Source organism: Panthera onca, chromosome A1 (genome assembly GCF_046562875.1).
Source record: "Panthera onca isolate mPanOnc1 chromosome A1, mPanOnc1 haplotype 2, whole genome shotgun sequence".
Taxonomy (NCBI): Eukaryota; Metazoa; Chordata; class Mammalia; order Carnivora; family Felidae; genus Panthera; species Panthera onca.
This window is the reverse complement of record NC_138339.1, coordinates 230,980,059-230,994,896: the sequence shown is the minus strand read 5'-3', so window position 1 is coordinate 230,994,896 and position 14,838 is coordinate 230,980,059. Positions and strand designations below refer to the sequence as shown.

General features: G+C 46.1%; 1 protein-coding gene across 2 annotated transcripts; it reads right to left on the bottom strand.

Annotated features, from left to right (window-relative positions):
• Positions 1 to 311: 311 nt before the first annotated feature.
• HMGB1 (high mobility group box 1) lies at positions 312 to 9,777 on the bottom strand. 2 transcript variants are annotated; one of them, XM_060637441.3, is made up of 5 exons: positions 9,753 to 9,777; positions 4,072 to 4,234; positions 3,702 to 3,847; positions 3,038 to 3,212; positions 312 to 2,007 (listed from the first exon to the last, which is right to left on the bottom strand). In XM_060637441.3, the coding sequence occupies exons 2-5, from the start codon at positions 4,219 to 4,221 to the stop codon at positions 1,831 to 1,833; spliced, it is 648 nt and encodes a 215-aa protein (XP_060493424.1). In that variant the 5' UTR covers positions 4,222 to 4,234; positions 9,753 to 9,777; the 3' UTR covers positions 312 to 1,830. The 2 variants fall into 2 exon arrangements, with proteins under 2 accessions (XP_060493424.1, XP_060493422.1); XM_060637439.3 differs by lacking the exon at positions 9,753 to 9,777 and adding an exon at positions 6,457 to 6,602.
• Between the last annotated feature and the right edge of the window lie 5,061 nt (positions 9,778 to 14,838).

The following is a 14,838-nucleotide window of genomic DNA, read 5'->3' as shown; positions in this document are numbered from 1 at the left end:
TTGTGTTTTAACTGCTTCGGGTGCCTCGCTTTTGAAAAGCTACTATCTTGTTCAACCCAACATACTGAAAATAAATTTAATTTTTCCGCACCTAGATCTATAGCCTCCTCGGAGAACACGCTCAATTGTTTGACAAAAACTTTTTATCATTAAGCTGTTTGTAGTTATAAACCAAGTATTTTTAAAGGGAAGAACTTTGCCAGACCTTATACTTGTTTAAATGGTGTCGGCTAAGAGATACTATTGGAAAGATTAAAATATGTATATATAACGAAACCTTAAAATCTTAAGTGAAAGCCATTTAACTAATATTTAAAACCTCTGCAATTATTAGTTTATTAGTATCATCCAGGACTCAGATGTTCAGTATTCCTCCTGAAATTACATAAACAAATGCAAATGGAAAGAATCCAAGTCAAAATTATATAACAAAACAGCACTCCATCACAAAAGCGTGTAAAATTACAAGAACGCTATTTTAAAACACTGGCACTTTAAGAGAACGATAATCTCAAAAACCACAAAATTGCCAAATTGTTCCCTAAACTGCTAAGTAGATAAACATGACTCTAATGAATGAGTTTGGGTTTTGTAAAGAAAAATCAAATTCAAATCCGATAACTCCTACTGAAATACAAAGTTTTAAGCGTCTTCTTCCCTCAGGCCTGTTTGATTTATATAAAGGAGCAAACTACAATATAGGAAAATATACCGGATTTTCAGTGTGGCATACATTTTAGAAGTTGGCCCAATTAATTAAAAATACCTTTAATGGAGAGTCAAGTTTCCTAAGAAATCCGTATTTAGAGAAATAGAAGACATTTACAGCCAGCACTTTTTTTTTTTTTTTCCCCAGAGCCTTTGCTGGGACTAATGTCAACAAAAAATCTAATATGGCAGTCTTGTATTTTAAGCTCACGCTTTTGGGGATACATTCTCCGGTCTTCTTTAATGTGGGAACTGCAAATATAACTGCCATTACATGGTAATGGGAGTTAAAGAATGTAGAGTCCTCATGTAAAGATTAGAACATACTTTTTCTCTTAGTCCTTCAAGGACAGACTTTCAAAATGTTTGATTCTACTAATCCCATGCTGTGGTTACTCTTCACTTCGTAAATGTGACTGGGCTATGTGAAATCTGCCATCAACTGATCAAGATTGGAGTTTCAGTTATGGATGAAAACTGTCTCAATTCAACTTTTATTACCCTCATCATGAGTATGCAGGGTGTAGACAGAGCTTTTTATCAGCTAACTATATGAAAAGATAAACACTGTAATAATCCATGTGATCCAAAATGGGCAAAAGCAAAAGACTAGCTTCCCCTCAAGAAGAAAAATTTCAGACCTATGAAAAGGACAACAATACTAATAAAAAAAATTGTATTTACTTAGAAGCATTCAGAATGTCAACAAAACAGCTGCAACTTTTTTTTTTTTTTGCAATTACAGAGTGGTATTCAGTTAACAGAACAACAATTATTTCGTATAAGCTGCATCAGAGACAACTGAAGATGAAAAAACTACCATCCCCATATATAACTAATTTGTGCTGTGCACCAACAAGAACCTGCTTTAAATTTCCATGCCAATTTACAACCCCCATACTGTACCAGGCAAGGTTAGTGGCTATTGGAAATACCACCGGGACAGGGCTATCTAAAGACACATTCGGTAGTGTGTTAACTATACAAAAAAAGACACTGTACAGTTTAAAAACAAATCTTACACAGCCTTACATTTCAATTTTTTTCTTTAAAAGGAGTGAGTTGTGTACAGGGGGGTTAAATGCTTTATAGACAAGAAAAAAAAACTGCGCTAGAACCAACTTATTCATCATCATCATCTTCTTCTTCTTCTTCATCTTCTTCATCTTCCTCCTCTTCCTCATCCTCTTCATCTTCCTCGTCCTCCTCCTCTTCCTTCTTTTTCTTGCTTTTTTCAGCCTTGACGACTCCCTTTTTTGCTGCGTCAGGCTTTCCTTTAGCTCGGTATGCAGCAATATCCTTCCAAAATAAAGTCAAGAAAAAGTGGAAGGAAAGACAGGACAGTTAAGCAAGGGGAGAAGGAAAAGTAACTTACGAAAAATCAAGATCCCAGTTCCGCGAAAATAACCATGTATCTGCACTCACCCCGATCCCATAAACGCCCAGGACGGAGGAATGCATTTGAACGCACCGAGAGAATTGCAATTAATAACCCGTAACTCATGGAATGACATGGTCCAATATTTGCAATGTTGTGCGCCTCAATGAAGTACGATTAGGTACCACGTCCTAACTTTAGTTGATTAAAACTAGAATGTAGAGACTTTGATTAAAGGGTAGACACTGCCACCTTCTGAATGCAAAACAGCAATCTACAGGTTTCTATCAGACCCTAATCCAGAGTAGGAAATTTTGTCTTAAAAGAAAAAAAAAGTAAATCTGCCAGCAAGCATGCAATTAAGAAACATCTAGAAATCAACATTTTTCCAGATGACTAAACAAGCTAAAATTTAACTTGCTACTCCTATTCAAAGTATAGGAGATAAAGCTTTTTCTTTATCAACTTACTACACAGTTCAACATAACTTTTTTGAAATTCATAAAGTTGGGATTTCTGTTATTGAAGGAAGGGAACACAAATACTTCAGGACAGGTTTATGAAGGACACGGTCTTCATTATCTTGCCCAGACTATTTTTATGACCATTTAAAATAATCACTTGACTAAAAGTGACTACCAGTAAATTTAAATCAGAGAATAACAAAGCCAGCTTAAGTGTATGGAAGCTGTACCCAAGTCAAAAAAAAAAAAAAAAAAAAAAAAAAAAAAATTAACAACTGATCTGAACTTCTATACTCTCTGAAGGATGGAAAAGATTTAAGACTACAGCCAGGGGCACACGGAAAGGAGCTGTGAATCTGAAAACTGCATTACACCCCGAATTCTTAGAAATCCGCAAGAAAGTAGGAAATTGAGATGAGGTACCAAGTATAATCTAATGTCGGGCATACCCTTTCCTCATTACACCGAACAAATGCACACTTCTTACCTTTTCATATTTTTCCTTCAGCTTCGCAGCCTTCTTCTCATAAGGCTGCTTGTCATCTGCAGCGGTGTTATTCCACATCTCTCCCAGTTTCTTTGCAACATCACCAATGGATAGGCCAGGATGTTCTCCTTTGATTTTTGGGCGATACTCAGAACAAAACAAGAAAAAGGCCGAACTAAAAAGAGAAATTTAATTTTCAGTTTACTATGGAATGTGTGTTGTCCTGCTATATAAAAGCTGCTGCTGGTTTCTATCAGGCACCGGACAGGGTGCAAATATTAAAATATGCTAAATACCCTTCACAACCAAACCTCCATTCACGGCTATTTGACTTAGGAGGCTACTAATTGAACATGTACTATTGATAAATGCAAGCGCTCCAAAAGCAATTCTGTGAAATTTTAAGTATTTCGGAGAGATGGTATTTCTCAAGAAACAAAAGAAAGGTACATTTAGGAGACAGATTAAGTGAAGAAGGCCAATGTCTAATTCAAATGCTCCTCCCATTCAACAGGAATTCTACTTACAATATCCAAATAGACCAACGTAAGGCACTTACCAGCTAAGAAACTTTTGATTACACACCCCAAACCCACAAGGTGGCTTGCTAAATTTCTATCTGATTCTACTGCAAAACCCTCCTGGAAATAGGTAAGATACTCACGGAGGCCTCTTGGGTGCATTGGGATCCTTGAACTTCTTTTTTGTTTCCCCTTTAGGGGGGATATAAGTTTTCATTTCTCTTTCATAACGGGCCTTGTCCGCCTTTGCCATGTCTTCAAACTTTCCTTTCTCTTTAGCAGACATGGTCTACAAAAGAATCATTTGTAAACTGAAATCGGTAACCCAAATCCTACTAAACTGTCGCAAAAGTACTAACAGGACTAAAACCGGCATCCTTTGCCATGTACTCACTCAGCGGCCTGTTCTAACATCCCTACTCACGTTATGCAAGTGGGACCGAGGCTTTTTAAAGACCTTGATTTGGATTTAAGTTTTTAAAAATCCCTCAATTATGTTTTAAGCCCCCTTACCTTCCACCTCTCTGAGCACTTCTTAGAAAACTCTGAGAAGTTGACTGAAGCATCTGGGTGCTTCTTCTTGTGCTCCTCTCGGCAAGTTTGCACAAAGAATGCATATGATGACATTTTGCCTCTCGGCTTCTTAGGATCTCCTTTGCCCATGTTTAATTATTTTCTAAAAAGAGAGAAAAAGAAATGGTTGAGGTTAGCAATGAAATTATGGGATTCTACGAGCACTTGAACTTTGTGGGGAGTGAATGAAAACCAAAGTTGGGTTCGTTAACACAGTAGTGGCATGAACCTCCCATAATATACCAAACAAGAAAATGGCAGGGATAGCTAATGCCTAGAAGAGGCTATGCCAAGCAAAAAGACACACACACACACACACACACACACACACACACACACACACACAACGGTCCTCCAGTGTGATCTCAAAAACGCGTAGACACAATGGCATCCTCATACAGTAATCCTTACTCATCTGCGGGTGTCCGCTCCGAATGAACACCTAGGCGGACATTTAAAAACTTTTTAAAGGCACAAAACCATTTTGTGATCAACAGAACCAGGGACCACAAAACTGGCGCTGCCGGTTCGTGGGTCGGCACCACGTCGGGAACAAAATAGGTGAGAGCCCGAGCGAGTCGGCGTCTGCAAATTACGGGCCTAAACCACCGTCTATCTCAAGTTTTCCCAACGAGGACTTTAAAAATACTCTCTGCACAAAACTTTGCCGGGAGGAGGGAGGAGGAGAAAGCTCCAGCGCCGGGACCCGGGCTGGGGGGGTTGGCGGTGGTATTTGTGCGGCTGCCACCGCGAGGCAGCCTCGTTTCCTATCGGTTTGGCCCCGAGATGTATTTCAGTTCTGACTAAACACGTCCGGTCTGAAGTTTCTTCGAGTAAACAAGGATGAGGGACAAAAGCCACTCCTGCTCGTGGCTCTGCCTGCCCCCCCCCCCCCAGGAGTGTTGTTTTGTTTTTTTTTTTTTTCAATCTGCGAAAGTCGGGGCGCCTCGCGAGACGGGCCCCGCACACCTTCCCGCCACTCGGCCCCCACCCCCAGAACTTCGGTGGCGGCGGGGCGGCCGAGGAGACGCGGGGCCGCGGCCGGGCCTCCGGGCCCGACCCGCCCGCGCCGGGGCCGCCACGTGCGCCCGCCCGCCCGCCGGCGCAGGCCCCGCAGGCCTCCCCCATTTTGTCAGGCTCGGCGGAGGGAGAAGCCCCGCTCGAAATGGGGGCTGGCTCCGCCCGCGGCCGCCGGGGCCGGCGCGCACGGAATGGCCGCTGCGCGTCTTCCCCGCCTGCGCCGCCGCCGCCGCCGCCGCCGCGAGGGCGAGCGCGAGCGAGAATATGGCTCCTTCCCTTTGTGTGTGTGTGTGTGTGTGTGTGTGAGTGTGTGAGTGTGTGAGTGTGAGCGCAGGCGGGCGGGGTGCGCGCCGCGCTCTGGCGCACACACTCGGCCATTACAGCCCGGGGGGGGGAGGGGCGGGGGGCGCGCGGGCCCGGACCCTCCCCCCTCCCGGCCCGCGGGGGTGGGGGGCCGCCCCGGGAGGCGCCCACCGGCCCGCCGCTCCCCGTCCCCCTCCGCGCGGGCCCGCGCGCCCCGGCCGCCCCCGCACGGAGAACGCGGGGCTGGGAAGAGAGGAAAAAAAAAGTTGCCTCGGAACTGCTGCGCCCAGCTCCCCCGCCCGCTCCCGCCCGCCTTGTTTTCTCTCCAGCCAGCAGCGCCGGGCCGAGTCAGCCATGTTCCAGCGAGCGCAGCGGCGCCGCTCCCCCCGCCGCCGAGCCGCCGCCGCCGCCGCCGCCGCCACCGCCGCCGCCGCCCGGGCACAGGCCGGCGGGCCCGGCCCCGCGCCGCCGCCCCCGGCCCACCGCGCCGCCTCGCCCGCAGCGCCCGCCCGCCCGCCCGCGCTCGCCGCCGGCGCCCGGCTCTCTGCGGCGGCCAATGCAGCCCGTGGAAGCGCCGCCGCCTGCCCGCCTGCCCGCCCGCCCGCCTGCCCTCCCGCCGCCGGCCCCGCCGCCCGCCGCCCCCCGCGCACGCCGGCCGCCCGAACATTCGGCCCGGGGGCCGAAAACACGTTAAAAAAATTTTTTTTAATTAAAAAAATTTTTTTTGCGCCAGTCAGCGCGGACGCCGCCGGGGGTGGAAACTCGCGGGGCTCGGGGTTCGCAGCGCCTCAGGCAGCCTGTGGGCCGGGGTTCCGGCGCGGGGCAGGGCTCCCGGCGCCCGAGAAGAGGCTCGCTCCGTGCGCAGTTCCCCCCACGGTCCCCCCTCATTTGCCTTTGTGTGGATCCTGACCCGCCGGCTCCCGGCCGCGGGGATCCGGCCACCGCGCGGGGTGGGGAGCTGCCGGAGGCGCTCTCCCCGCCGCGGCGCTGCCCCAGACTCACCCTCCGCGAGGCACAGAGTCGCCCAGTGCCCGTCTGGCTCTCACTTGCCCCGGCGCTGTCTCTATGGAGCTCAATGTACTGCAATGGCTGTGAGAGCGGGAGCCAGACGCAGCCTCCTCACTCTCTCCGCTCTGTAACATTACTCTCCAGCCAGCGCGGCTCCTATTGGCTACCGCCAACTCACGGGGCTCGCTCATTGGCCCGATACCTCCCATTGTCCTGACCAGAGCCCGTTTGCTATTGGCTGTCTCCGGGGACACGTCATCAAGGATTGAAACAGCGCGCAAATCTGAATGTGTGTGTATGCCGGGCAAAGAGGCTGAGGCGGGAGAGGCAGAGGCAGAGGCAGCAGCTGCTACGGGAAAGCAGAGCTCTATGGTGTATGTGTGCATGTGTCTAACCCAAGCCAGCCCCACACCGGAGCGGCCGCCGGGGCGAAAAGGGCCTGACTTTTCCACAAGTGTCTCCAACTCCTCAGGCAAAAGAGACACTCACAGGCCTCCCCCCCCCTTCTTACCCCAAACTCACTTCCAAAGCCACTGAGATAAGAGGCCCCAGAATTTTAACAGACCTTCAAAAGTGAGGGCGACGGTACGAGATCACGTCCCCTGAAAACTGGGGTGTCTGCTAGTGCAGAGGGGTGAAGGCAGCCAAGATTCGAGCCCCTCAACAGCATATGGTTGCGTTACCCTCTAGATCTCGGGAAGGGCAGGGCTTTTCCTCTAACCAAGTGACACGATCCAGTCAGCCGGTTTTAAAATACCCCTTTTCTGGGCTCATAAGCCGGAACGACAAGCTTGCTGAGCAGCCGAAATCTTGACTCCCTGAACAGGCGTTCAGTTTCACTCTTTCTCTTGGTTTGATCGAGTTTCCCAGCATGTCTAGAACTTTTTATGTAAATACAAAGCACTGTCTTAACTTCCTGGAAATCAAATAATTATTCCATGTAATTAAAGCACAGCTCCCTCGTTCTGATACGGGGTACTCTAGCAGGAACCGTTCGTGAGGGCCTGCTAGAATTAGCAAATTCATTAGAGACCGCATTTTTAACTGTTTGGCTGTTTTCTTTGACTTGGTGTGGATTACTGTTATAATCAAACGAATCCTTGTGATGCTATCTTTCCCTCCCATCACACCACTTAGTGCATCCATGTAACTGCTCTAGGATTACAGCAGTTGTAGGTGTATTGTTACCCGAGGATTAGATGCAGGCAGAGAGTGCGTATGCCCAAATCCACAGGCTGTGGTTTCTCTAACTCACCAAGCTGGCTGGTATTAACAGACATACTTATTACGTCTGTAAAGAAAATGTACTAGCTATCACGGGCCAGTTCTGAAGGCTATCCTTCTATCAGTCTTTTATGAAACTATTATCTATTCCTCCTTAGCCTATGCAGACCACACCCCTATTCGGTTATAACAGACTTCCCCTTTTTCACCCTCTAATGGAATGTTTATACACTTTTAAATCCACCAGCCAATTCTTCCCAAATGTGATAGATCTAAGTTAAAACAAATCATTTTCTTATGTTAATTTCGTTTCTTATATCCACTCTAAGCATCCATAAGCTAATGCGTTTGCTCCCATTTGTTAGGCTCTTTGAGAATAAGCTTCGATAACCTTTCCTGACCTATAGATAACCTTTTTAAAAAGGCTGGTCTCAGGGATTACAGTCCTGTGGAATGGACAATACATACAAATGCACGTGAAAATCAGCATACTATTAATATATAAACTAGCATAACGTACATGCAATATTTAAAAAGCAAACATCTAAAGGTAACTTTTATTTTGTTATTTTCACACATATTTACCCTTGTCTACTTTCTCTATGAATCACATTTTGCGATCCATTCAAATCTACATATCTACCTCAATTCTGCTTTACCTTCTCGAGGCCTATATTACAAAATATTCATAAAAATTGTCTACATTTTAAACGGCGTCCATGATATCAAAATCTGACTATTATTTGAAGATAGCACTATCGGCATTTTTCAGGAGCAATGTTGGATTTGCCCTGTCCCAACGACACGATTTTTACCAGTTTTCTGTAATAGCTAACTCCTGCCAGGCTAAATTCATGGTCACAGAACTGCAGGAAAGTACGGGCCCACACAGGTTTCGATTTCAGCAGGACGGTGCGGTGAGTGATAGGCACTAGATTTAAATAGAGACCTGGGTTCAAATCCCAGCTCTGCTACTTACCAACTTTATAATCTTAGGCAAGTTTTTTTTTTTTTTTTTTCCCTTCAGGTGTTTATTTAAATTCTAGTTAGCTAACATACAGGACAACATTGGTTTCAGGAGTAGAATTGAGTGACTCATCACATACATACAACACTCAGTGCTCATCATAATGAGTGTTTTAGGCAAGTTTTTTAACCTCTTTGTTGCTTCTTCAATTCTCTCAGTATAAAATGGAGGTGGTCACAGGGTTGTTGGAAAGATTAAACTTTTCTTTCAAAGGTTTCAAATTGTGTCATGCTCATCCCTTCAAACCCATGATTTAGAAAGCATCAAGTACAGTTAACTTGGAGTTTTTCTTTATGATTTTTAATTTTATGAGGGCAGTGGTTGCAAATCTAATGAAGTCTTTTTATTTCAATCCTAGACTCAAACACTAACCTTCATCCATTCTAGTGAAGATGCCTTTATATATTCCCAAGTGTAACAGAGGCCAGGTCAGAGGAATATAAAAACCTCCACTTACAGGCACAACATTTCTCATGTTTGTTTTTCCATTATATAGGGAGGGAAAGGCATAACAAACAAGGAAAGAAGCTTTTCAAGAAAGCCTACAACTTCTAGCTCTAATCCTGCAACCTTGATGTTCACTGATTCATGAAGGTAGACCCCTTCCTTCCTCAACATGAATCACTGGCCAGAAAGTGGCATATCGTGTACGTTAGAGTTCTTGGGTGTTTGATCTTAAATTACAAAGATACCTAATTCAAAAAGCCTGAATGCTCTCTCCCACACCTCATTTAGCTAACTGAACTGCAGACCTTCCCTAATACAGTTTACAGCCTTCCTGAAGCCTGCCTCAATCTCCTCTACAGGATAGGTGACGGGCCTCTCTTCTGCGATCCCATAATATTCTGTGCATTATTTATCGTGTTCACAAGTGTGCTTATCCAGTTATGGGTCTGCTTGTCCGACTGTACTGCATCCCTTAAAGGCAGGCACCCTAGCTTATCTTTGTATCCCAAGCACCTACCAGGGTGCCTGGCATCGGGCAAGCACCAAATAAAGTCTGTTGAATAAACGAATTAACAGCTGAAAGAGTACTTACTGCAAATTATTGTTTTAATCTTCCTCTTCCATCTTTGGAGATAAGCATTGGGGGTCTCTCTAAATCAGAAGGCAGGAAAATAGAGTAATAAGTAATAAGTAAATGTTAGGATACTAAAAGTGAGGATACATGCCAACTGCATCATCATTTTTTGTTAAATGTTGATTTGTTTTTGAGAGGGAGAGAGAGTGCACGCAAGCAGGGGAGGGGCAGAGAGAGAGAGGGGGGCAGAGGATCCGAAGGGGGCTCTGCGCTGACAGCAGCTAGCCCGATGGGGGAATCGGAGCTCGAACTCATGAACCACAAGATCACGACCTGAGCCGAAGTGGGACGCTTCACTGAGTCACCCAGGTGCCCCCGCATCTCAGTTTTTATAACTTAACATGGGGAAGATGGGACTGGGGGGGCTGGAGGGGATCTCAAATTTAGACAAACACACACATTTTTAGCAGTTAACAGTTTCCAACTCGGCCAAGGTTATTCCTTGTTGGATACGGTGGACTATGGCAAGCCAAATAAGAATTTATCACAGAAAACTGCAAGAATGTCTGCCCAAAGGTTGCTTCCAACAGACATTTGAAACTTAACTCTAATGTAAAAAAATACAAAATGCAGACGGGGCTGTTAAGTCTTTGGCTGAAGGATATTAATTCCTCCCCCAATGCAGTGAGTCCTAAAGTCAAGCTATGTGAATTGTCCTGTTGTTTCGCTTCTCGACAAGGGCCAGGTTCTGAAAAGGAGTAGAAACAGTAAACCAAAATGTCGGATGAGGTCAACCATACTACGGGTCATACATACTTAAAAAGCTTTTTTCTTCAAGGGTGCTTAAAACAAAGGAGAGAGGAAATCAGGAAAAGAAGAGCACAGGTTTGTGAAGTTTGGACTCCGAGCTAGGACACTGAGTTCCAAGTGCCCTCCTCCACCCCCCAGCCCCACGCACATGGACTTCTGGTAGCCCCTAAGGCCTGTGCTCCGTTGCCCCCACTCTTACTTAGGACTAGTGAAACCTTCTCTAATTCGAAAGGATGTTACGGGATAGGCACAAAGCAAGACCAGAGGCAGGGGGCCGAGAGGTGGTGTTACATTTGTCAGTGCATGGAGAAGCCCAAGCTGGTCCTGAGTTGCTTAAGTATTTCTGCCCCAGCCAGAGTTTTCTGACTGAATGTGGCTTGCAAGTAGGGAAAGGAGATCAGCTGTGGGCTGCATTGATGGCGGAGGCGGAGAAAACAGTCCTGAAGCTAATTTATACCAATAATATCTCTAGAACTGGAATATTTCACTGGTGATAAGGAAGAGATAGCACACCTTTTCTTAATAAGATGCCTGTTCTCTCGCCAAAGAATGGTACACACGAGGAGGGGAAAGCTTATCAGCAAAACTTTTTGTAAAACAATGATCTAAATTCTTTTTTAACGTTTATTTATTTATTTTTTGAGACAGAGACAGAGCAGGAACGGGGGAGGGTCAGAGAGAGAGGGAGACACAGGATCTGGAGCAGGCTCCAGGCTCCGAGCTGTCAGCACAGAGCCCGACACCGGGCTCAAACTCACGGAGTGCGAGATCATGACCTGAGCCGAAGTTGGACGCCCAACCGACTGAGCCACCCAGGCGCCCCTCCCTGTAGAACAATGATCTAAATCCAACAAAGATCACTCTTTTAGGTCTTGATCTCAAGAACCACATCAACAGCCCAAATTCAACTGCTGTATTGAAAGTGTCACAAACCTTAGGAATCAATGTCTTAGCATACCTAGGACGGCTGTAAGCAAAAAGACGGACGACAGCAAGTGTGGGTGAGGATGTGGCGAGATTGGAACCGTCATACACGGCTGGTGAGCACGTAAAATAGTGCAGCTGCTTTGGAAAACAGTCTGACAGTCCCTCCGAAGGTTAAACATAGAATTACCATATGACCCAGCAATTCCCACTCCTAGGTGTGTATCCAAGAGGAACAAAAACATGTCCACACGAAAACCTGCGCATGAATGTTCACGGCAGCCTCATTTGTAATCATCAACACGCGGAAACGATCCTAATGCCCGTCAACTGTGGCGTGTATGAGTGGATAAATGAAATGTGGTAGGTCTATATGGCTGTGTATTATCAGCCATGGAGGGGAATGAAGGACTGATGCATGCTGAACACGGATGAACCTTGGAAACATCAGGCTCAGTTAAAAAGGCCAGTGACCCAAGGCCACGTATTGTAGGACTCCATTCATATGAAATGTCCAGAATACAAACATTTATAAAGATGGACACTGGATCAGTGATAACCAGGGGTTGGGAGCTTGCAGGGGAAGGGAGTGACTGCTAATGGTGATGGGGCTGCTTTTAGGAGGACAAAAATGTTCTAAAACCGCTTATGGTAATGGTGGCATAACCCCGGGAATGTACCAAAAACCGTTGAATTGTATGGGAGTTAGAGCTCCATAAAGCAATTTTTTTTTAAGAAAGGAATAAATGTTTTTATGAGTGGTTTTGATTACCCAAACATAGAAGGGGATGACAGAGCACTACCCAACTTGCTAGTTTTGTCCAGAACTTTCCTGTTGCCCCTGGTGTTTAATACCTCGTGAAAACGAGAACCGTTCTCTCCGTTAGGTGGAGATTTCATCTATGGTTGGAGTTACACGTTACATGCTTAAAGTGTATTTGTGCTACAAAATAATGTGAAGAGAGTACTGTCCAGGGGTACGTTGGGAAGTTTTTCTTTTCTTTTTTAAATGTTTATTTATTTTTGAGAGAGAGAGAGAGAGAGAGAGAGCGCACGAGTGGGGGAAGGGCAGAGAGAGAGACAGAATCCAAGGCAAGCTCCAGACTCTGAGCTCGTCTCTCTCAAAAATAACTCGTGCTCTGTCTCCCTCAAAGATAAACATTAAAAAAACATTTTTAAAACATCACGTTTTCCCACCTAAGCCTACCTCCTCATATCCTCATGGCAAGCCTGACTTGCATTTACGGCCTTGGCTTTCAAGGTTTCTGGATAGGGCCAATACAGTTTGTATATATTAACATTTGAGAAGAAGTTCCACGGAACAATACCTACCATTACTGTGACAGAGTCTGATTTTTCTCCTTAAAATCCTAAATTTACTTCGCAGCCCACCAACAGGCCCCTCGGTTTGCAAAATGCTGCATTAGGGCTGTAGTAAGCAAGTCCTGTTTCCCAACAAGGGTAGTTAGTAGCATCAGCCCTTAGTAATAAGTGTGGGTGCTGCAGGCTGACTGGACAGGACTGAAGAGACGGGCAGGCCGGGAGACATGCCCAGCACCCAGGTCCTGCAGCCAGAGTGCCGCGCAGCCCAGCAAGGGAGTTTAGGCACCAAGACTGTGGGACTGCCCCAAGACTTTGAAGACGGGAAAGGGAAGTGCTCTGCTCTGCCAGGGAGACCCAAGACAAAAACCAGTGCTCCAGGCCAGAGGCCTCTGGGAAATGCAAAGAGGTTGACTGCCAGTCCCCAAGGCCTAGGAGGGCCATCCGGGCAGCCCTGGTAAATATCCTCACCGGAGCGGGATTCCCCACCTTGCACTTGCCGCTAACGAAAGCCAGAACTCGGAGTCCCTCTGCCCATCAGGCACTGGACTGGCGGGGAAGTTGGCCTCATCTCCCAAAGTACCAGGACTTTCTGTTTCCAAACACAGAGCAGCCAGAATGCCTTGCGGGATTAAACAGAAGCTGATTGCGGACCCATACCTGTTGCTCAGGAGGAGGTTAATAAAAAAAAGAACCAAACCAGCAACAAAACGATGTGTATACTTTTTCGGAAAGGTTGCCGTTGATCCTTGTTCTAAGGTTTTCCTTTGGCTTCCAAGAATGAGAATAAGGAAGTAGGAAGGAGACAGCACAACTTGCTATATCCTAACATAAGTGCTACCGGCAAATTGGTACCACATTTGGAAGCAGAACTCTGATTTGGAAACATTCATGGCATTTCACCAGCGGTTTTGCTCCTAGGAACTATTTAGAAAATAATCAGAAAGAAGTTAAAAAGCACAAAAAGTTTGATGAAGAATACTAACTGTAGCATCATCTACAAGGTGGAAACGACCTACATTATCTAATAACAGGGGCTTGGTTAAATAAATTCTGGTCCATCCTTATGACGGATTACCACGATGCAGCTACCAAACTGTTACGAATACTGAATTTAACGACACGTAAAAATATTCACAGTATCTTATCAAGGATCCCTGGTTTGAAAAAAAGCGTGTACGTAAATCCAAAACGGAATGGAAGGATATACTAAAAAAAAAAATGTTAGTAGTGTTTATTACTGGCAAAAGGTTTTCTTTGTTTTCTCCTTTACTCTTCAGTATTTACTCAGTTTTCTACAATCAATTTATATTACTTCTATAGTTAGAAATAAAAGCCCCTAGGGGAGCCTGGGTGGCTTAGACTGTTGAGTGTCCGACGTGGGCCCAGGGCATGATCTCCAGTTCCTGAGTTTGAGCCCTGCATCCGGGCTCTCTGTTGTCAGCTCAGAGCCTGCCTCAGATCTCTCTCCCCATCTCTATCTGTCCCTCCCCTGCTCGCACACGCTCTTTCTCAAAAATAAATAAACATTAAAACAAAAAAGAAATAAAAAGTCCTAACTTTTTAAGAGAAGAAATTTGCTAATAAAAGATGATGCAAATATTCAGATCACTTTGAAAAATTCAGATTAGGGTGCCTGGGTGGCTCAATTGGTTGAGCGTCCGACTTCGGCTCAGGTCATGATCTCATGGTTTGTGAGTTCGAGCCCCGCGTGGGGCTCTGTGCTGTCAGCTCAGAGCCTGGAGCCTCTTTAGATTCTGTGTCTTCCTCTCTCTCTGCCCCTCCCCCACTCACTCTGTGTGTGTGTGTGTGTGTGTGTGTGTGTGTGCGCGCACACACGCGTGTCTCTCACTCTTTCAAAAATAAACATTAGGGGTGCCTGGGTGGCTCAGTCGGTTGAGCGTCCGACTTCAGCTCAGGTCATGATTTCACAGCTCGTGAGTTCGAGCCCCGCGTCGGGCTCTGTGCTGACGGCTCAGAGCCTGGAGCCTGCTTCGGATTCTGTGTCCCCCTCTCGCTGCCCCTAGCCCACTCACATTCTGTCTCTGTC